Raw genomic sequence first — 22,947 nt, 5'->3', positions numbered from 1 at the left:
GAAGGAATGAAGTTGGCATTTATAGAGATGGGAGACTAGGGATGAAGCAGGTTCAGGAGGGGAGGGGTAGACAGCAGGAGTTTGGTTTTAGACACGCAGAGTTTAAAGGTACCTATCAGATATCCAAGAGGAGGTAGTAAATAGATATGTAAGTCTGAAGACCCAGAGCAAGATGGAGAATGAGACTTAGTAGCTGACAGTACATTTCTGATATTTAGAGGAATTACACTGAATGAGATTGTCAGGGTCATGAAGAAGAAAAGAGGTCTAAGGATTGAGCCATGAGAATAGTATCAGCATTTAAATGGTAGGGAGATAAAGAAGAACCTGCTTAAGAGACAGAAGGAGCAGCATCCACAGGAGTTGGAGGAAAGCTAGAATGAGTGTTGTCTTGGAAGCCAGGTGGTGAATATGTGTGAAACAGGATGCAGTGATCATCCATGTCCAATGATACTGTAGGCCAGGCAAGGCAAGTGTTGAACGTGATTGGGGATTTGGCTCCATCTGGGTCGCTCTTGACAGTGGGGTCGCTCTTGAAAGCCTGATGAGAGTGGGCCAAGGAGAAAAATCTCAATTCTTATGAGGAGATTTTCTGTAAAGAATGGAAACAGAACTTGGTATGGGTGCTTATTTACCCTCCATTTGGTTGGAGGTGAAAGCAAACTTGTTAGAAATGCATCTAAAATGAATTGAATCCTGAGAGCTGCTTGTAAGCTTTTTGTTTAGAGACACAGTGCTCATATTCTTGGTTTAGTTTTGGTTGTAACCTACTAGACAAGAGGTTCCAAACTAATAGGCGTGTGGTTAAGGAGGTTGCGGTGGCCTGAGCTTGGCTCCTGGAAATAACCTTCACATCATTTTAAAATACTTGATTGGTTACCAACATTTAAAAGCCATAGGATTTTTCTTTAAAATCCAGATTTTCAGTTCTTAAAATATGGAAAGCTCTGAAAACACTGGGCCATAATAAAGCCATTGGCATGCCAGCTTTAGAAGCTGTATATTGTCTCTCCAGTTTATTGCAGTTCTTGATACTTAATTGCTTTAAATGTTGCCATTTATTTATGATATAGTTTGTGTTCTTTCTTATCCCTAGCCTCCTTTACTCATTTGTATTAACTTCAGATGTTCTGTAGGCATTTGATTCTGTGACCCCTGCACTCTGTCAGCATCTCAGGGGTAAAGATAAAATGTGTCATCCTCCCATGGGTAGGGATAAAGTGTGCCATCATTTATTTTTGTACCTCAGTGAGTTGGGATTGGTACACAGTAGACCCATGAGAAATGTTTCACTGCACTTACTCTGCCTTTTGCTATAAGAATAAGTGACAAATACAACATAATAGTGATGCAGAGTAAACTCTTTTCCTTGTAACACTGTAAATGTTGTATTGGTAACTCTCAGGGTGAGAGTCCATGTAAAGCAGTTTGGAGATCAGTGTTTGCTGTAGCTGCTTCCAACCCAATGACTGGATGATTGCTTGAAAACCTCTTATGTCACAGAATATGCAGCAGAATATCTTGACTTAGTTACTTTCAAAAGTACTGTGCTTTTCATTTTTTGGAGAGCCTTTGACACATTTTCTCAATGTATTAATTACTTTATATATCACTGGACTTTGGCAAGTTTAGTCTTATGTATTTCACCTCATACTCTAAAACTGGAGCTTACAATATATGGGCTCACCTCAGTGTCTTAGTGCCACAGTCAAAGTCGTCTATCTAATATGTGGCAGGTACTGAAAATAGTTTTTTAAGTATTTTTTTTTTGTCCCTCCTCCCCTGCCAGTAGTCACTTTTACCTTTCCTCCTCCATAAGATTGAGGGAAGGGATAGGTTATTTAGTTTAGGGGAGAGATGGTAAGTTGTTCAAATTCAAATGCATCTTTCTTCTTCCCTTTGTAGTCCACACATTATTTTCCCAGTTCTTAATTCTAGTTAAAATGAACAAATTTACTTGTTTTCCAAAACTAATGCTTTATATTTATTCCATTAAAGTCCCTTAACAGTTTTACATTCTGAAAGAAGTACACTTGAACTCCTTGGTTTGTACATGCTGTGTCTTAGTCTGTTCAGGTTGCTATAGATTGTGACTGGCTTATAAACAACAGAAATTTCTAACAGTTCTGGAGGCTGGAAGTCCAAGATCAAGGCTGGGCAGATTTGGTGTCTGGTGAGGGCCCACTTATTGTTTCATAGACAGCCATGTATTCTCATGTGGTGGGAGGGGAAAACTCTGTTCTCTTCAGCCCATTTTAAGGGCACTAATCCCATCCACAAAGGCCCTACCCTCATGACTTAATTACTTCTCAAAGGTCCCACCTCCAAATACCATCACACTGAGGATTAGCTTTCAACTGAAGAATTTTGGGGCCATAGATTTTCAGTCTATAGCATGCTATTTCTCAGGTAGTTAATGGAATATACTATAAATCATTAATGTTACTATGTCTTTGACAATAAAGTGCATTAGTTGTTACCTCTGAGGGATTGCATCTGTCATGATTTCTAGGAGAGTTGAAGGTTTTGGTTTTCATGTACCAGATATAATAAAACCTTCATAAGTATAAGAGGTATGCGTAAGCATGTATAAAATATATAGGATGTATACCTTTACTTAATTGGTTAACAGTGCTAATAGAGTTCTAATTCAATAGTTATGTAAGATACAATATAAACCAGGGCAAGGGTTAGTAGACTGGCCTTTAAGCCAGATCCCAGTCACTGTCATTCATTTGTGTATCGCATATGGTGGCTTTCCTGCCACTGCCAGAGTTGGATCAGTTGTAAAAGCTGAAAATATTTACTGGTCTTTTACAGAAAATTTATCCACTCTTTTCTATTCCTGTCATTTGTATACTGTGCTTAAAAGGTACCCTCAATTTTAAGTCCTTTGGTGGGCTACTTTGTCTCTATTTACTTTCAGAGCTGATTATGTTATTGTATGCAATTATAAAATGAGGAAGTTTTGACATGTGTAATGTACTGTTCAAATTCATTGAAGTTTTTTCCCTAATTTGTCTGAGCACAGAAACAAACGTTAATGCAGCACATTCTACGCTGTGACTATGAAGCCTGTCGACAATATCTCATGAATCTTGAGCAAGCGGTTGTTTTAGAGCAGAATCTACAGATGCTACAGACATTCATCAGCCACAGATGTGATGGAAACCGAAATATTTTGCATGCTTGTGTATCAGTTTGTTTTCCAACCAGCAATAAGGAAACTAAAGAAGAAGAGGGTGAGAATAAGAACTATAACAAGGTCTCTAAAAGGAATTTTAGGCAGTTTTGAAAATATAACAGCTATTAAAGAAAAGGAAATGACTACAAAGAATTTGTGTGTACTTTTTCTTTGCTTTGTAAAACAGGAGTTTCGATATTCTTAGAAGGTAAAGATGTCTGTCCTCTGGTTAGGTTGAGTATGTAACATAAGCAGATAACTTTTTATCAGTGTGTTTTCTACTATATATATAAACTATATGAGTAATATTTAATGAGACTTACTGATTTTATAATAGCAAATAACTTTTATTACCATGAGAATTATTTAGCAAGTTAAGGCAAGTTACACTGAAGCAACTTTTATGCCAATTTTCAGAATGTAGAGGGGAAAACAGCCTAGTGAGTTCTGAGATGTTTTTGGAAAAATAAGCTTTTTTTGCCATAAAGGTTTTAATTGGCTAAATGTTTGAAGGGGAAATCTGCAAGCCTAAAGTGCAGTTGTGTGGTTCATAAATGTTTTTCCCGATTTTAAATTCTACCAGTGATACTCTGGTAGCTACTTTTTTTTTTTTTTTTTTTTGTAGCTACATTTTTGAGCAGTGGTTTTGCAGGCTGCTTTTTTCTTTTCTTTTTTAATGTTTAAATTTTTTTTTTTGTTTGCAAGTTTCTAACCTTTATTATCTTATCATTAAAGGAGGATGAATAATATATAAACCAAGACTTGAGGTACTGAATTGTGCATCTTTTTCTTCCTTGGTAGTGAAAGCTAGATTTCAGTCTACTTAGGAATAATCTTATCTTTGACCTTTGGGGGTTGAAAAGTAAGGCAGAATAAGGAAATAATTCACATATTAAAGGTCATAGTTAAATCTATCTTAAGTGTGTTGCTCAGGAAAAAATTAAGCGATTTATTATCTCTAGTATGTGAATTAGAGTACTAAAATACATAGTAGTTAGCATTTAATGGCCTGTACATACTTAATCTCTTAGTTATTTTTGAAATTTAAATTGATCCTAATTTCTTCTCTTATGTTTCAGAAGCAGAGCGCTCTGAAAGAAATACATTCGCAGAAAGGCTTTCTGCTGTTGAGGCCATTGCAAATGCAATATCCGTTGTTTCAAGTAATGGCCCAGGTAATCGGGCTGGATCATCAAGTAGTCGAAGGTAATGTGATTTTTACCAGGAAAGTTTAATTGGCGGAAACAGAATCCAAGTACAGAAAAATGTATCTCTTATCTATCTTATGCATGAATTGGTGGGTCCTTTTGCTTTGTTTTTGTTCCTTCCAGTATCAACCCTGGGAAAAAAGATCTGATAATATCTAATAAGATTTTAAGCGTAGAATAGTAGGATCTAGGACGCTTCAGAAATTTGAGATAATTTAGACAAGTAGTTGAACCTTGATTCTTTGAATGTGTTTTAAGTTTATCATTCTTGTTTCCTAGGAAGTTATTTTCTTTAGTTGGAGAACAAGTAATAACAATTATTGAAAGAACTTCAATCTTACTTTTTGGATTACTTATTTAGCTCAATTTCTCAGATGTCTTATTGATCTGGGAAGAATTGAAAGGCTGGTGTGTATTGTAAATGTTTGATATATATTTTAAATTTTCAGGCTCTCTCAGTTGTGGGATGGACAAACCTTAATCACACAAAAAATTACTAGGTGTTTGAATAGATGAAGAATATTATAAAGAATTCAGGATATAGTGTTTTGTTTTGTTTTGTTTGTTTGTTTGTTTGTTTCCTGAAGGAAAAAGCACATTTATATTAGACACGAGAGCCAGAGTTCTTGGACACTTGACAGGTCACTGACGGAAGCACTGCTCACTGTGCTAATATGATAGATTGTAAAGTCTACTTAAAATGAAGACTCTCTTTGCCTATTTTCTGTTCCATATCCAACTTTCCCTTTAAAAATGATTCTTCTAAAATTGATAGCTTCCCAGGTTCAAAAATGTCCTGAAGTGAGATTTATCACAAACTATTTATGGGTGACCAAATTATAACTTAAAACAGTACAAAGACCTTATATAGATTATACAAAATGGAAATTATCACCAGCTTACTTGTTTAGGACTATACTAGGCAGATAAAGTGTTTGGTCTAAAATGGAAAACAACTTAAATACTTCATGAAGAAATTAGTGTCTGAATTATTTCAGGTATTTCATTTCCTCAGGGTTAATACAGGTGCAGATCAAGTTGGACTCTGATATGGTTGGTCCAATGCCAGTGCTGCCATCTTTTTTTTTCATGTAAGGATTATTTTGAAGGCAAAGACTAAAAGGAGCTTCAAGAGTGGGTGATGTGTTGCTCACAGAAATAATTTGCAGAGTAAGCTCCTTTGAGGCATTTGCCGAAGATTTCACTGCAGTGCTCTTAACCAGTTCAAACTCAGGGCTGCCGGTTGAACAGATGAAAGCACAGGAGTCTTATTATCCACGCCGGGCAGTAGGAAGTCCACAGACTCTGCTTCATTGAAGTGAAACCCTCCTCTAGCCTACAATGGATTTTCTAGGCGATGCCCCTTGATGAGTATGCAGGCTGGGATTCATGAGCTGTAAGCTCAAAACTGATGCAATTTCAATATTGAATGGAGTACTGTTAAATGTCTTCAGATGATGATTTGACTCAGAAGTTTTGTTATGTGACTCATAGTTCCTGAGTACAAAGGGCAGATTTAGTGGAAAGCTTGATTGATGCATCTGATTGCAGGTGTATGTACTCTAGAGATTGTTAATCTGGAAGACACATGACCTTCGCTTTTTTGTCACAGTGGTATGTTTGAACATGACTGGATTCTAAGGCTTCTGTAGCATGGATATAACGTGCTTACAAAGAGGAAATTACATCATCCTTGAATTCTTCCATATTGTCAGAAAATACGATGACTCCAGGCAAGCCTATACGAAGAAATGTCAAAACTCTGAATCTTAGCAGCCAAGGTGGTATCTCCTCAGTATTGTCCTCAGCCACTGAGGATACAGGTGAATCTTCATGAATTGTGTACAACATCTTGAAGAATAATTTTCTTTTTTTTGTTTTTTGTTTTTTGTTTTTAAAGAATATATGAGGAGCTGGGCATTGTACTTAAAAATGTTCCCAAGACCTAATGAAGAAAAGTGGTTAAGGACAATTTTTTAAAATGACAAAGGAATGACCCCCTCATTTAATATTGAATTGACTACATCACAACAACAGAGTTGGGAGTTTGCAAGTTCAAGATTAGACTATGGTCTCAATTTATCTTCATTTTATTCTTAGTCTACTCTAAGCTAGAGGTTGGAGAATAGTCCACGTTTTGTTTGGCCTGTGCACTGTTAAAATTTTTTTTCCTTTAAAATTTGAATGCCTTTAGATAAGCATGTATGCTTCTAGTTCGCCATTAATCCCTATTTATTAGACCTGACTGCCCTTTTCCTCAATTGATATTGCCTTCTGGGCCTGTAGGCATTGACTTTGTGACCCTGGAATAAGCATTCTTCTTAATAGCCCCAAACATGCATTTATTTTCAGGTTATTTGTAGTGCCTCCCACTTACTGCTGATTTTTTCTCTCTCTCTGTATTTTGAGTAAGATACACTAGAATACCAAGTGTCTGTGTTGAGCTTAATTAAGATTATTTAGGAACATCACAGTGTGAACAGTCACCCTGATGTGTGCTGTTACCTAGTAAGGTAGGTATTTACCTACCTACCAAATTATAGGTATAATTTTTCTGTGGGTGAGGTCTTTGGACAGGGAAGTGACCTTGACTGAAATAATCCCTATGCCCTGTACCCCTCCTTATTCCAAATACTCTTAAACTCAGATATCTGAATTGGGAGAGGGAAGACATCAATACCATAAAAGAATTAACTATAGGTATTTCTTGATAGTGAATACTAAAATAACTGATATATTATTTGAGACGTTAAAACTTACTTTGCAGAATCTTCCAAAGAATGTTTCTGTTCCCAAAGGTACATCATCATATATAAGCTTTATAAAATAGATGTGTTCCTGAAAGTAACCTCCAAAAGAAATCTTTGTAAAGCTTTTTAAAAAAATGTCCTTATAAAATGGAAAGTGTGTTGATATGGAAAACCACATTTACCCTTGGATCACACAACAGTTATAATTAGAAGAGTCAAACATTAATAAAAATCTTTCTAAATTACTTATTTGTAGACATATAATGTGCTCATCTGGTAAAGTGGTAGGTCTTTCACATCAGAGAAATGTCATGACTTTGGGATTAAATTTGCATGGGAGAATGGTGTCCCTTATGTGTTACCTGGCCCTTATAATTGAATTTTTAGTCTATATTCATTTAGAGACTCTAAAATTGTGGCTGATGGAAGGGATTTGCCTTATGTGCTCTCTCTTAACTGCTGTTTGTAACATGTTAATTCTGTAGGCTTTTGTAAGCTTTTATTCAGAGGTATAGATTTTTATACAGGTAGTTACCAGTTCCCCTCACAAGGTCTGTGTTTGTGATTATTTCCTTTTCTTTTTAGTGATGTGCACACCTGTGCAGTATTTTTATACATATATATATAGCAGGAGAAAAAAAATCACGCCCAGACATTAATCTAACAACACATTTTATAAGCTCCAGTTTCATTAATTTTCCTTGGGATGCAAGTTGTACTGTTAAAAACATTTTTTTCTTTTTTTGGTATGAAAAATCTAAATTGGTCTTTGTTTTAAAACAAAGTGTGTGGACATTAGTTCAATTGCTTTTGAGATCACAGCAAAGGGATTTATTTAATGAGCTAACAGTATTGGTTTTGTGCTAATCAGTATGTTTGCTGATGTTTATTATTAAACTTAATTCTTACTGGATTATAAACAGGGGACAGAAAATTCTTTTTGTCTTAATGTTCAGCTGTTCATTTACCTTAACTGTATGAAAGATTATTTTCTAATCTTCACCGTAAGTTTTGTTCCCTGTGCTTAAGTTTGTGTGGGAGCTTAATATAGTGGTTTTAGTGCTGAACTGGGTGCTCCCAGTTTCATTTCTATCCCTCACTGACTTACTCTGTGATTCCAGAATTGGCATTTGTACTTCACTTCCCTTGCCTGGAGTATTTGCTTATAGAACAAACTTTGATCTCAGATGAGAAGTTCTGTGCACCTTTTCATTACATTTAGCCATGGTAGTGAGCTCCAATTTTGTCCATGTTCTTCTAGTTTGAGATTACGGGAAATGATGAGACGTTCGTTGAGAGCAGCTGGTTTGGGTAGACATGAAGCTGGAGCTTCATCCAGTGACCACCAGGATCCAGTTTCACCCCCCATAGCTCCCCCTAGTTGGGTTCCTGACCCTCCTGCGATGGATCCTGGTAAGATCTGTTATTTTATTTAGTGTTTAACCAAAAAACAAGGTCCTGAAAGACAGGAAATTAAACATTTTAATGGGATATTTAGAAATCTGAAATGTTTAAAAGTAGCATAATGAGTAAACTAATTTAGTTGTAAAGATTTGGTTTAAGGGGTTTATAACTTAAAATTCTAGAAATTTTTTTTCTTTTTTTTTAGAAACTTTTTCATTGACATCTGTATTTCCATGCTAGCAAGAAGCTAGTTAGTAATACATCACAATAAGTCAGTAATTTATCTAGTGGATTCCTTCTCGTATAGTTTGGAAAACAAGTTTCCACTTAAACCTCTGTCTGATTTGACCTTTGGCTTACAGAGAAAAGCCTTAAGGCCAGTTAAGAGAACATGTTAGGGATATGTTGCCTATAATGATGTACATCCTGCTGTTCTGTTTACTGAAAGATGGTGACATTGATTTTATCCTGGCCCCTGCTGTGGGATCTCTTACCACAGCAGCGACTGGTACCGGTCAAGGACCAAGCACCTCCACTATTCCAGGTGAGAATCTGTACTATTTTATCTGCCTAGGCATTTGGGTTTCTACAGATCCACACTTGATTTCAAAGATACTTTCCTGGCTTGAAAACTATCTGTCTGAATTAGATCTTCCATATATCAGTGAAATTGTGTGTATGATCATACACATCATCATGAACAGAGTTGTAAAGTGTGTTAATGTATTTAAATTTTCTATAATGAAGTTACTAATTTATTACGGATACTAGAATATTTTTCTGATGGCTTATTTAATAGATACGTGGTATGTTATTCCAGAATATTCTTTCACTCTGTTTTGTTTACTCTTGTTACCAAATGGATCTGCTTAATTACAGGTCCTTCCACAGAGCCATCTGTAGTAGAGTCCAAGGATCGAAAGGCCAATGCTCATTTTATATTAAAATTGTTATGCGACAGTGTTGTTCTGCAGCCCTATTTACGAGAACTCCTCTCTGCCAAGTAAGAAGTTTAATATACTTTTGATGCAAAGATTTAGCTTAGTTCCCTGTACTATTTAAGTTGATCTTGCAGTGTATGGATAACAGTTATCTAATGTGAATTTAAAATAACTGATCAGAATCTAGCATTTTTTTATTCCCTCTGTAATTAACCAAGCTCTCTTCAATGAAGGGCCCTTCTCAGTATAATTCAGTGTACACTAAGTAAATACAAACTAATTTTATGTGAGCTTGATTAGGAGGTGTGTATATGTATATAAGTTAAAAAGATCACAGTATAGTTATTCTCAAATGTGAATTCATAAATTATGTCATTGTCATTGGGAGAACTTAAAAAATTATACAGATTCTTTTCCAGGCTTTGCACTAGAAGTATGACTCAGTAGGTCTGGGATGGGGCCTGGAATTTGTAATCTAAAACTCTGTGGATGATTCTGATGGTTTCTCTGGAAATCTTTTTTTGCCTTGAAAAGTCATAATGAGATTATGCAAAGTTTTTGATAAGTATTGTGTGGCAAATCCTCATTAACGTTATATAGTGCTGCTTTCAGCATGGCTGTTTATGTTCCTTGTTCCTTTACAAACTCATAATAATAAGGGGCTCCTGGGTGGTTCAGTTGGTTAAGCATCTGCCTTTGGCTCAGGTCATGGTCCTGGGGTCCTGCGATTGAGCCCCACATTGGGCTCTGTGCTCAGTGTGGAGTCTGCTACTCCCTCTTCCTCTGTCCCTCTCCCTAACTTCTGAGCACTTGTATGCTCTCTCTTATAAAATCTTTAAAAATAACTCCAAACTCATAATAATAAGCATTTTTATAAAAGTTAGCTCTTATCTATGCCACACTCTACTTTTATTAAACTCTCTATCAATGTGGAATAGGCAATATTATTCCCATTTTATACATGAAGTAATGGTCTTAAAGGTTAATTAACTGCCCAGGGTCACAAAACTAGTGAGTGGCACAGCTGGAATTCTAAATGTGGTCTGTCTCTTGGTTCCAGAATTCAGACTTCCAGTCATCACCCTTATGTTACCTCTTCATATTTTAGAACAAGAAGGTGTTTGAGTTTTTTATTATTGAGGGCAAGGGAGTTTTTGTTTAAGCCTTATTGGCCTTAGGCCATAATGACCCAATTTATGAACTTATGATTACTTTAATGAAGGCTGCCCCACTAGTAAAATAAGTCACTGAATTGGAAATAAGTTATTACTCTAGAAGCAGCTTATTAATTTATTAGTGGTTTGAGGGATAGATAAAAAAAGATAGAAAAAAATGTATGTATGTATGTATTTGTATATATTTTTATTTTCTCACTTAAAAGTTTTACTTTCGATTTATGGTGTTTTTAAGGGTACTATTTTGTATAATTGCCTCAATCATTTGGTGTTGTCTAAATAGGCAAGAGTAGAGACTGGAGTTTGAGGTTTTGGTTTTTGTGTCCACTTGTCACCTTTTTTAGTATGTGTGTTACAACAAACTGAACTGGAAAATGGAAGAGAAGGATTAGATATAAGAGCAAAAAATTGATTTAGAAGGAAGTCTTCATGAAGAATCCAAATTTTTATCTTAGTTTCTAGGAACAGTGATGCTATTGGCTGACATAAGTCAGATAGAGAGCAGGTTTGGGGAGAAAGGTGATAATAGTTGTTAGACATGTTGAATATGAGGTATCACTGGGAAATCCGAAGTAGACTTACCAAGTACACAAGTGTAGATGTTGGAACTATGTTATTGTAGAGGGGTAGTTGCTTTGGTAGATCAGAGAGGGAGCCACAGGTGGCTGAGGACTAAATTTTGGGAAATACAGGAGGGAATAGAAATTCAGGGAAGAATACTGAAGGTACATTTTTAAGAGAAAATACATAATAATAGGTAACATTTATTGAGTATATTTTATTTGCTGAGTATTGTGTTAAAAGCTTTTAAGTAATAATTGATTTAATCCTCATCACAATTGTATGAGATAGAGCCTATTACCATCCCCACATCTAGAAAATATTAGTTTGACTGTAGAGCCCTTGGTGATCTATTCTTTAGTGTCACTAAGGCCAAGAAAGGAGAACATGGTTGAGAGAGACAAGGATCCTTAGAAAAGTGGCTTTCTTTCTTAGTAGGAGACTAGAAAATAACACCAGTGATTTTCTTTGAATGGTAGAACATTATTTAATACAGCAAAATTACTTTTTTATTTCATCATGAACATCTATTTCTTTTATAATCAAGGAATAATTGATTATTAATGTTTTATGTATAATTTTTCTTGTTTTAGGGATGCAAGAGGGATGACCCCCTTTATGTCAGCTGTAAGTGGCCGAGCTTATCCTGCTGCAATTACCATCTTAGAAACAGCCCAGAAAATTGCAAAAGGTAATTTAAGTCCTAAAAGAGTTGCTTATTTTTTAGTTTGAATGGGTTTCCTTTTACATATAATAATTTGATAATATTATTCAAACCTAATTCCTGTGTATTGAAATGATGTAATTGAATAGAAACTATCAATTTATTCTTTTGTGTATGTGAATTTGTGTGTAAAAATTTATGTGTTTGTTCTTATTCCAAGTATATTGTGTCTTCTAACTTTCCATCAAAAAACAGCTGGTGTAATTTTTTAAATTAAAAAAAAAACTGTATAATGGATAATGTAATGATTAATCTTTTGAAAATGAAGATGGATTACTGATAGAACCTGTCAGTAGTTAATTGGTGGAAGTGATAAAATTTTATAGAAACAATAGGTCAGATGCCTAAATGCTCTTCCCTCTGACTTGGAATTCCTGCTTAACAGAATGCAGTAAGGAATATCAGTTCCTGCTGTCCAGCTTTTAAAAGACTAACATACTTTAAAATACTGGCTAAAAAATTTATGTGATTATCTGTAATTTGTTAAATAGAGCTAGAACTTTAATCTTAACTGCATAAGGTGGACCTATATATTCAGCTGATGTGTGCTATATTGTCATCATGTGGTTATGTTATGATTATACTTTGCTGTGTTTTTGCACCAGAATTGACTGAATTTCTTGCCCATTGACTTGTGTATCAATTTTAAAATAAAAATACAGTAGTTTTTTATTTATACTGTGTAAATGTTAAAGCTTTTGCATTTGAGTAAAGTAGTAAATGGCTGTAGATTAAGGTCTTTCTTGATATCTGAACTACTGTGTTCTTAATCTTTTTAGCTGAAGTATCCTCAAGTGAAAAAGAGGAAGATGTTTTTATGGGAATGGTTTGCCCATCAGGTACCAACCCTGATGATTCACCCTTATATGTGTTATGTTGTAATGATACCTGCAGTTTTACGTGGACTGGAGCAGAGCACATTAACCAGGTAAGCTATTTTTTATTTCCCTGTATTTATGCTGTCTTCAGATATTCTTTTCCTTTCTTCCCTTTCACTATCACTGCATTATAGTTCTTAGTTCTGGAGTTATAAGTCTGGTATTTCCTTTTATTTTGAGTTGTAAAATTCTCCAAAGAAAATTAATTTTTATTTAATTCCTAAATAAGTGAAACAAAGGAGGTGATTGTTAAATTAGTGATCAGATACTTCCAAAATTAGAAATCTTCACTCAGTGGTTTAATCTGATCCATAGCTCTTGATATAGATTTCATAACTATAATACCTTTTTTGGGGGGATGATATGAGTTATTTTTGCTCTACTGGTTAACATTTGATTTCCACTTGTGTAATATTAATGTGTATTTGCTATACCCATATATGACTTTTTCTTTCCAGAACACATTAGTTTTGCTCTGCTTTTGTTGTGATTGACTTGTTTCAGAAAATATCAGAGGTAATTATGATGATAATATGTACATTTATTCTTTTAAAAAATTAATCCTTCTAATTTTAGGATATTTTTGAGTGTCGAACTTGTGGCTTGTTGGAGTCACTCTGTTGTTGTACAGAATGTGCAAGGGTTTGTCATAAAGGTCATGATTGCAAGTGAGTACAATTCTGGTTTTCTTTAATATTATAAATTGGATTCATATTGCTGTATTAAAATAGTCTATACCAAGATAATGTTCTATTTCTTAATTCAGGAAGCATGAGGTTTTCTTCTCTTTAAGCTACTTTATGTATTTAAATATGGTTCTTGATTTAAAGTGTATTCTGAAATGTTTTTCATTTGCTTTTGTATGTATTCTCCAGCCAAAAGGAAATCACTGAAGTTAAGTGAATCATGTGTATATTTGACCTATGTTTTATTTACTTCTTAAAGTGAATTAATAACTTTTCATCCAGCAATAGAGTTACCAAGGCTAGTTTGTTAATTTTCACATATTTAAGAAGCAATAAAATACTCCATCATGGACATTTGCAGTGAGTGCCTCAGTCTTAACAGGAACATCAGCTATAACTTTGCTACAGATGTCTAGATGTTATGGTTAACAGAGAATTGGTTTGTAAAAACCATCTATTTCGCTTTAAAATAAGTTATACAGGACAAGTAGAAAATATTTATAGATAACTGCATCGGTATTTATGATTTTTATTAAAAGAACTTTGGCTAATTTGTCTTCCTTACTTTAAACATAAAAATGATAATCTATTTATTTGTTGATTACTTACTAAGTGCTCTCACACAGTAGCTGCTTAGATGGTGGTAGACAACAGAGTCCTTTTCCTAACAGGGTTTACAGTCCTGTGAGAGGACACAAGCAAGAAACATCTGCTCCTAAGGGTTTTAGGGTTTATTAGATGCACATAGTAGGACCACTTACACACTGAATGGGGGCTGTGGAGAATTAAGGAAGACATTCCGAAGGAGGTGACTATTCCCAAGTCATTATAAGATCCCTCTATGAGAGTTGCTTTAATAGACTTCATGCCACTAAATAATCCTTCTAATTAAGTATGCTTTAAGAATTATACTTTGCATTTAAAAATTAACAAGGGTTCTATCTGGTGTCAATAAGTTATACTTCCATAATTTCCATAGGCCTCTTTGTGTGTTTTTTTTAAATTTCAGTTTTTGTACTTGTGTATGAATTCTTTCTAGACTCAAACGGACGTCACCGACAGCCTATTGTGATTGTTGGGAAAAATGTAAATGTAAAACTCTAATTGCTGGACAGAAATCTGCTCGTCTTGATCTACTTTATCGCCTGCTCACTGCTACTAATCTGGTTACTCTGCCAAACAGCAGGCAAGTGGGATTTTTTGGGACATAAATTCAAACAGCACAGCACATCTAAGTAGTCCTCCCCCTGCTCACAGCGATGTTCCATTTTGCAGGGGAGAGCACCTCTTACTGTTTCTAGTGCAGACAGTTGCAAGGCAGACAGTAGAGCACTGCCAGTACAGACCTCCTCGGATCAGGGAGGATCGTAACCGAAAAACAGCCAATCCTGAAGGTGAGTGAATCTGACAGTTTTGACACATAGGAAAAGCATTATATTTGTCTTACTATTTCCTTTTTTTTTTTAGATTCAGATATGCCTGATCATGATTTAGAGCCCCCAAGGTTTGCCCAGCTTGCATTGGAGCGTGTTCTACAGGACTGGAATGCTTTAAAATCTATGATTATGTTTGGGTCACAGGAGAATAAAGACCCGTATGTATTCATTAAAAACATTTTAAGTTTATGTATTTCTCATGTTAATGCAAGTGATTACAGTGCATTGTCTTTCATTCCCCCTCAAGTCTCAGTGCCAGCAGTAGGATAGGCCATCTTTTGCCAGAAGAGCAGGTTTACCTCAATCAGCAAAGTGGCACCATTCGGCTGGACTGTTTCACTCATTGCCTTATAGTCAAGTGTACAGCAGATATTTTGGTAAGTTCTTTGGATGTTTATATACAAGTACATGAAAATGTTTTCTGACTTAAGTTTCCCATAATTTTAGTGATTCAAACTCTTACATATTGATAAACTCTAATTAAACAGTACAGTAAGAGGAATGGAATTATGGGGGGTGATTTAAGTGTCTCCATTAACAACAGAAACTCCTTTCATTCTAAACAAAAACCCTAAAATGTGTTAGAAAAGACAACAGTATACAGATGTATGGAACAGTGTTCAAAATTAATGGTAACACAGTGCAAACTTTACTCCTTTTTTAAATTGGAAATTAGGGAGTGCCTGAGTGGCTCAGCGGTTGAGTGTCTGCTTTCGGCGCAGGGTGTGATCCTGGGTGTGGGGATAAGAGTCCTGCATTGGGCTCCCTGTGAGGAGTCTGCTTCTCCCTCTTTCTGTGTCTCTGCCTCTCTTTCTGTATTTCTCATGAGTAAATAAATAATTTTTTTAAAAGAAATTAGAAGAGAATATAAACCATAAAACCTAGTGCAGTGCTGGTGAGGTTTTAGTAAAAAGAATACATTCAGACATTGATGGGGTAGCACTGCAATTGGTACTCTTTGAGAAAACAATTTGGCAATAATATCATAAGATATAAAAATATCAGTGTCCTCAGAACTTATAAAGAAATAATTTATGATATGAGAAAGAAAAAGTCATGTCACAGAATAATAAATTAAAAAATGAAATACTTGATGGGTCCACTAATAATGGAGTATTGAATTAGATTATAGTCCAGCTACTTGTTGAAATGTAATGCAGCAATTTAGAAATTAAGGATATTTTAAGTAACATTTAAAAAAAGAACAGAATAATGTGAAATTGGATGCTCTCTGTAATTAAAATGTATATGATAGACCATGTATAGAAATGAGACAAGAAAGTAACAATAATGACCTAATGAGAGGGATGGGATTATGAATTTATTAATGTAAGTATTTGAATCTACTTTACCTGTTTCATTATGTACTCGAAAGTAAGTGAAATAAATTGTTTCTTTGATTTGATTTTTCTTCTAAATATTGGTATACATAGATCTATAAGACTTAAAAAGGAAATCAGACATTTGAGGCCCACTCTAGATCAAAGACATGGTAGGTATGTGGCATAAGTTAATCACTGACATTAGAAATGTTTTGTTTAAAAAGAAGAATGTTTTGTTTAAATTTATTTTGAGGGATGCCTGGGTGGCTCAGCAGTTAAGCGCATCTGCCTTTGGCTCAGGGTGTGATCCTGGAGTCCTAGGATCGAGTCCCACATCAGGCTTCCTGCATGGAGCCTATTTCTCCCTCTGCCTGTGTCTGCCTTTCTCTCTCTTGGTCTCTCGTGAATAAATAAATAAAATCTTTAAAATAAATAAATTTATTTTGAGATCCTTATTATGAAATGCTAATATTGAAAAAGTGTTAGAACTTTTTACTTTATAAATATTTGTCTAAACATCATAAAAGATGTTTCATCATTAATAAAGTGATTATAATTTTTTAAAGCTTTTAGATACTCTACTAGGTACACTAGTGAAAGAACTCCAAAACAAATATACACCTGGACGTAGAGAAGAAGCTATTGCTGTGACAATGAGGTTTTTGCGTTCAGTGGCAAGAGTTTTTGTCATTCTTAGTGTGGAAATGGCTTCATCCAAAAAGAAAAAGTAAGACATCCTTTTTTATTTGGGCTTTTCTTTAATTTCACACACATTTTTTGTAATGATAACTTTGTATATATGAAAAGATTCATAAAAGATTCTTGTATTTTCCTTTTTGCTCTAGCAACTTTATCCCCCAGCCAATTGGAAAATGCAAGCGTGTATTCCAAGCACTACTACCTTATGCCGTAGAAGAATTGTGCAATGTAGCGGAGTCACTGATTGTTCCTGTCAGAATGGGGATTGCTCGCCCAACTGCACCTTTTACTCTGGCCAGTACTAGCATAGATGCCATGCAGGGCAGTGAAGAATTGTTTTCAGTGGAACCACTGCCACCACGACCATCATCGGATCAGTCTAGCAGGTAAATTTCTACCTGGAAACAGATTCTGATTAATTCTTTCTCTGGAAATGTCATGTTTGGCTTACTGAACATTTGCATAAGCATTCAGGTGGTGATGTTCACCATTTGTGCAACAAATGGTAGAGATATTATTTTATTTGGAACATGTGAGAGCACTTTAAAAAATTATACGTTGTGTCTCTATAAGGTAATAGATACATAGTTGTGGGTATTATTTTTGGTATGGAAAAACATGTTTTGTTATGCCAATAAAGTAATCTGGTAAGAAAGTTCAGACTTCTGCAGACATCATTACTTCTTTTCTCACATTAGATATAGCTTACTGTAAGGCCAATTTGAGGAATGAGAAGACCTGTAACTTTCTCTGTGTCTAAAGGCTTGGGCTAGGGGGCAGCTTGTTATTGTGTAGTGTAAATAACCAGAATGCTAGAATTTAAAAATACTCTCTACAACAACCATGTTATCTAAAATAGGACTAAAACAACTCAATAACTAAATGGTTCTGGTTATAAGATTATTTATTCTTAATCTCATTCATCTTTTCCATTTGTAACTAGACTGTAAGCTTGTTGAGTCAGAATGTTTAGAAACATTCTGGTGTCTTTTAACACAGTGCTTCAAATTAAATTTGCATGCAAATCATTTGGGGGTCTTAATAAAATGCAGAGGCTGATTTTGAAGGTCTGGATGGGGCCTGAGATTCTGTATTTCATATAAACTCAGGTAGTGCCGATGGTGCTGGTTTAGGGGCCACCTCTTTGATTTGCGAGGCTATAGTGATCTTTAGCAAATATTTGTATATTTGGTTTTCTCAAGTCTGATTTTGTTACTGTGTATATGTGTAATGATGTTTAATAAAGATCTTTGGGACCTAAAGACCCTCTTCTTCTTTTCTGGAAAACATCTCTGTTAATGAGGAAGGACTATGTTAGTGTTTGGTAGTTCCCAAGACTTCGTCTCTGGGTTTCATCTGGGTTAATGTATTGAGTATCTGCTCTCTCACTGTTCTCCTTATTCCATGTGCCAGTATGTGTCCCAGCTTTTCCTGTATTGTCAAGTCTCCTAGGATACCCTGGAATTTAAATCCAGATTTGTCTATCAAAGCTTTCCCATGGTAGCCTTGACACTTATATACTTCCAGGATTTGCTGAAAATGATTATAAATCAAACTATATATTTTCAGACTCCCTGAATACACTCCATTATCCAGTGATTCTGTTAACAAAATCTGCTTGGGCTCCATATGATGCTCCTGATTCTGATACCCTGTGAGGAGACCCCTGGTTCTTGAAGTGGTATTACTTTGTGAATTCTTTGTATCCTCTCCTTGGTTTTGTTCTAGAACATAAAATTTTTTTTATCTGTTGAACAGACTTTGGGGTGATAGCTTTAAACAGTGTCAGTGAGCCTGTTGTTACTAAGTATCAAGACTTTGTGTCCCCTGGGGGATCCCTGGGTGGCTCAGCGGTTTAGCGCCTGCCTTTGGCCTGGGGCGCGATCCTGGGGGTCCCAGGATCGAGTCCCGCATCAGGCTCCCAGCATGGAGCCTGCTTCTCCCTCTGCCTGTGTCTCTGCCTCTCTCTCTCTCTCTCTCTCTCTATGTCTATCACAAGTAAATAAATAAAATCTTAAAAAAAAAAAAGACTTTGTGTCCCCTTGTCAACTGCTTCTTAGGCCCTTTGTTTAAGTATTGTGCACTCTTTGGGGCGCCTGGCTGGCTAAGTTGGTTGGGCGTCTGCCTTTGGCTCAGGTCATGATCTCAGGGTCCTGGGATTGAGCCCTGCATCAGGCTCCCCGCTCAACGGAGAGCCTGCTTCTCCCTCTCCCTCTGCTGCTTCCCCTGCTTGTGCTCTCTCTGTCAAATAGAGAAATAAAAATCTTTAAAAACAACAGCAGAAAGTACCGTGCACTCTTCAGCTCTCCTCTTCATTCCCATCTATTGATTCTTTTTTTTTTTTTCTTAAAGATTTTATTTATTTATTCATGAGAGACAGAGAGAAAGAGGCAGAGACATAGGCAGAGGGAGAAGCAGGCTCCCTGCAAGGAGCCTGATGCAGGACTTGTCCCAGGACCCCCCCCAGGGATCATGAGTTGAGCCAAAGCAGATGCAGATGCTCAACCACTGAGCCACCCAGGTATCCCCTATCTATTGATTCTTGAGTCAGTCCCTCAAGTTTTCCCAGGAGATCTCATTCGATAGTCAAGAAAGATAATAGTGTAATGTTACTATTGCTACAACTGTTGATGTGATGTAGAAATCCTTCATTATAAATACAGTACAATCACTCCTTCTTGTAAGGGTGTATTTTGATCAGTGTTCCAAGCATGTCTTAAGTAAAAAGTTCATACTTGATTAGTCTTTGTGATTTCCTTTGTATTGGATGGTAGATGGTATGTATCACTCCACTGAGCATAAAGTTTTGAGTTCAGTATTTTTGCTTTTTCTGTTGCTTCCCTTCACCTCTTTAAAACTTTTGTCTTTATTAACCTGTTTCTCTGTGTACATTCCTCATACAAAAACTGTTAAATGAAATTTTATTATGAACTAGGAACTTTAAGCATTGTAAATGCATTACAATGCATCTGTTTTGATTTTCACAATAATTCATGACCGCTGTCATTCTACTTTTAAAAACAAGAGATCTGAGCCTCAGAGAGGTTAGGTAACTTCTTCAAGGTCAAATAACTATTAAAGTTTAAAGATAATTAGAGATAATTCTAGACAGATTTCTTTTTTCCTTTTTCCTATACTTGAGAATATTAGGGGTAGATAGTGCTGTTTGGTACTTTTTTTCTTTTTTAAGGATTTATTTCTTTAAGAGAGAGAAAGTGTACAAGCAGAGGAGAGGAGCAGAGGGAGATTCTGTGGGGCTCCATCCCAGGACCCTGGGATCATGACCTGAGCCAAAAGCAGATGCTTAACCGACTAAGCCACTCAGGTACCCCTGGTTTGGTGCTTTTTGATGGTGTTGAGGCATTGGATTAATATCAGTGAACCTGACCCTACCCTCACAGTGCAAATTGCAGTCCTAAACTATCATAAGTGCAGGTTTATAATTAGTTCTCTGAAGAGACATTTTTCCTGTCCCCATCCAGCCACGGTTGATATAGGCAAGTATCTTAAAATTGGTTACCCTTTCCTGATTTGTTTGGCTTTATGTATCTGAGTGTGAGAGAAGAGGGAATTTCTGTGATGTAACTTCCCATTTTTGCTTACACCCTAGACTGTCTCCTGTGAAATCTATGGCTCCTTGAAACCCTTCTAGCCTAAGAGACATGAGCAGATTCCTTTGGCATACATGGTGGCACCACTGCTCTCAGGCTTATTGACGTATGATTGTTTTTCTTATCGCCAGGATAGTTGTGCTTTGTTTTTTAATATTTTATTTAGCATATTTAGGTATTCTACACCAAGAAGGATTTCTCTGCAGTTTGGCAAATAGCTGTAACTTAAGAAGTATTTTAACAGCTCCTGTTAGACTGGCTTTCAGGACTGTAGCTGTGCCATGTCTCATGGGAAAGAGGCTGAATCATGGTATGAAGAAAACTGAAGCTCCATTTCTGAATGGGGAGTTAATAATATATTTTAGGAATTAGCAGTATCATACATACTAAGTACATAAGTCCTTTGAGGGGATGATAGATCTTGTGGATGTTCCAAGACTTCTTTTTAAAATTATTTTAAAGAAATACTAATTGTGGCTTCACAAATGTTGACTTTTATTTTTTAATATTGGAGATGTTGGAATCTTAGGTTGGAAATACCCTTTTCATCTTTTCTTTTAGCCTTTTCATTAGCTTTGTAATTTACTGTCTCTGTGAAGAACCAGTTACTTAAATTTCTAATATTAAACACTTGGATGTTTGAAGGAGAGTGTCTCAGTTGACTCTTCATGTGTAACTGCTTTGATTCTCATTTCTAAGAGCAACTGAGGTGAGGAAAGAACGCTATCTGTGTAAATACCTTTAAAAGGTCCTTTAACCTTAACCTCTCTATAGTTTGTGTTTCTTAATCTGTTAATAAAGGATAATAGTAGGTCACAGGGTTAACATGCTGATCTCTGACCTGCATTTTAAGATGCATTCTCTCATTCTCCCCTTCCTTTTATATTAGAAGTAGGTGTCCTTTCTTGGCTGTTTCTAAGGCATATTTTTAGAGAAGTGGAACTATTCGGCCACCCACCTTTTGTTATGATTCTGTTTTTAAATTCATACTTTTGAACTGATGTTTCTCCTCTTCACACACATCAGTGGGTTAATAAGCTGAAGCAAGTAGGTCATATCAGGTGTCTTAAAGACTAGATCCCTTGTAATAAACACACTCATTACCACACTTTGTTAATGGAGGAATGCTGCTGTTGGAGCTTTTGGAAGTTGAGGACTATTGGCATGAAAGCAGTGGAGAAGGAAAAATATTTCCAGTGGAGCATTTCAGTGGGAAGGACTCCTAAAAGGATGTGCATTAACAAATTTGAAATGACTTACTGAAAAGTAAAAACACTTCTGAGATTCCTAAGTTAAATCTCTGTGATAAAATTAATTTCTTTGGGCTTCATATTTTTGGATATACTATGGATTAATTGTTGGTTTCTAAGAATTTTTATGTGAGATTTAAAATAGCATCCTAGCAAGTGGGTCACACTAAGCGATACCAAGAAGCATAAAAAGTGTGCTGTATAGCAGGGGGGTGGCAACAGTGCCCTCATGAGCTCTTGCTTCTCCACAGCTCCAGCCAGTCTCAATCTTCCTACATCATCCGGAATCCCCAGCAGAGGCGCATCAGCCAGTCACAGCCTGTTCGGGGCAGAGATGAAGAACAGGATGACATTGTTTCAGCGGACGTAGAAGAGGTGGTTGTAACTGTCTTCATGGTGGTAGATGAGAGGCTTTTATATGGGAGGAAGAAGTTTTATTAATAGTAGCTTACTACCATTAGGTGTATTTGCTTCCAGCATTTAGACTTTTGTTACATGTTCTCATTTGTGACTATATATATGTTAAAAATACTTCAATAATTCTTGATTTAGTGGATAATACAAAATTGGACACATAAGCTTGTTTTTACTTCGGGTTAATAGAAAAGACATCCTCATTGTTCAAAAAAGTTTTAGTAGTTTTGTGCATAGTATTTGAAGGCAGAGGTAAATTTTATAACTGGAAGTTTAAAAAACATACTCTGCACACAGTTGTTATACTTCTAATTTTAAGGTTCGGCATATGGACAATAATTACAAACTAGGGTGTTTTGACATAATTTTTGGTAGCAAGTTGTCAATAGCCAATGATTTTTAAACTTAAAATTCTCTGTAGTGAGGGAGCTTCGTATTTTATTTTATTTTTAAATTCATTTTGTTTGGAGGGAGCTTTGAATTTTAGTTACTAATTGCTGTGGAGGAACAGCTGGTAGAGATGTGGGTTTATTATGTACTTTGTCTACAAATAAGATTCTGGATTTAGGTTGAGGTGGTGGAGGGTGTGGCTGGAGAAGAGGATCATCACGACGAACAGGAAGAACATGGTGAAGAAAATGCTGAGGCAGAGGGACAACATGATGAGCATGATGAAGACGGTATGCAGGTTATTTGAGAACTTA

General features: G+C 35.9%; 1 protein-coding gene and 1 long non-coding RNA gene across 17 annotated transcripts in view; one reads left to right on the top strand and one right to left on the bottom strand.

Annotated features, from left to right (window-relative positions):
• Positions 1-22,947, bottom strand: part of LOC102156908 — a 166,219-nt gene that overhangs the window by 64,078 nt on the left and 79,194 nt on the right. The window contains exon 4 of one of the 11 annotated variants that reach the window (XR_005368462.1): positions 19,372-22,240. The exons of 8 other annotated variants lie outside the window; for them this stretch is intronic. This is a non-coding gene — a long non-coding RNA (uncharacterized LOC102156908). Of the gene's footprint in view, positions 1-19,371; positions 22,241-22,947 lie in introns of those variants that run through there. 2 more of the 11 variants (XR_005368461.1, XR_005368457.1) reach the window with 2 other exon arrangements.
• Positions 1-22,947, top strand: part of UBR5 (ubiquitin protein ligase E3 component n-recognin 5) — a 135,960-nt gene that overhangs the window by 83,180 nt on the left and 29,833 nt on the right. For 4 of the 6 annotated variants that reach the window (XM_038555240.1, XM_038555239.1, XM_038555238.1 and 1 more), the window contains exons 21-36: positions 3,032-3,242; positions 4,264-4,390; positions 8,404-8,555; positions 8,995-9,090; positions 9,426-9,549; positions 11,817-11,914; positions 12,727-12,875; positions 13,402-13,493; positions 14,551-14,697; positions 14,787-14,905; positions 14,979-15,105; positions 15,195-15,324; positions 16,836-16,996; positions 17,115-17,354; positions 22,081-22,204; positions 22,812-22,923. In XM_038555240.1, coding sequence (XP_038411168.1) covers positions 3,032-3,242; positions 4,264-4,390; positions 8,404-8,555; positions 8,995-9,090; positions 9,426-9,549; positions 11,817-11,914; positions 12,727-12,875; positions 13,402-13,493; positions 14,551-14,697; positions 14,787-14,905; positions 14,979-15,105; positions 15,195-15,324; positions 16,836-16,996; positions 17,115-17,354; positions 22,081-22,204; positions 22,812-22,923 — 2,209 coding nt within the window. The remainder of the gene's footprint in view (positions 1-3,031; positions 3,243-4,263; positions 4,391-8,403; positions 8,556-8,994; positions 9,091-9,425; positions 9,550-11,816; positions 11,915-12,726; positions 12,876-13,401; positions 13,494-14,550; positions 14,698-14,786; positions 14,906-14,978; positions 15,106-15,194; positions 15,325-16,835; positions 16,997-17,114; positions 17,355-22,080; positions 22,205-22,811; positions 22,924-22,947) is intronic. The other 2 variants (XM_038555237.1, XM_038555241.1) reach the window with 2 other exon arrangements.

The sequence above is a fragment of the Canis lupus genome, chromosome 13, assembly GCF_011100685.1.
Source record: "Canis lupus familiaris isolate Mischka breed German Shepherd chromosome 13, alternate assembly UU_Cfam_GSD_1.0, whole genome shotgun sequence".
Classification (NCBI taxonomy): Eukaryota; Metazoa; Chordata; class Mammalia; order Carnivora; family Canidae; genus Canis; species Canis lupus.
This window is presented reverse-complemented; position numbering and strand designations above follow the sequence as displayed.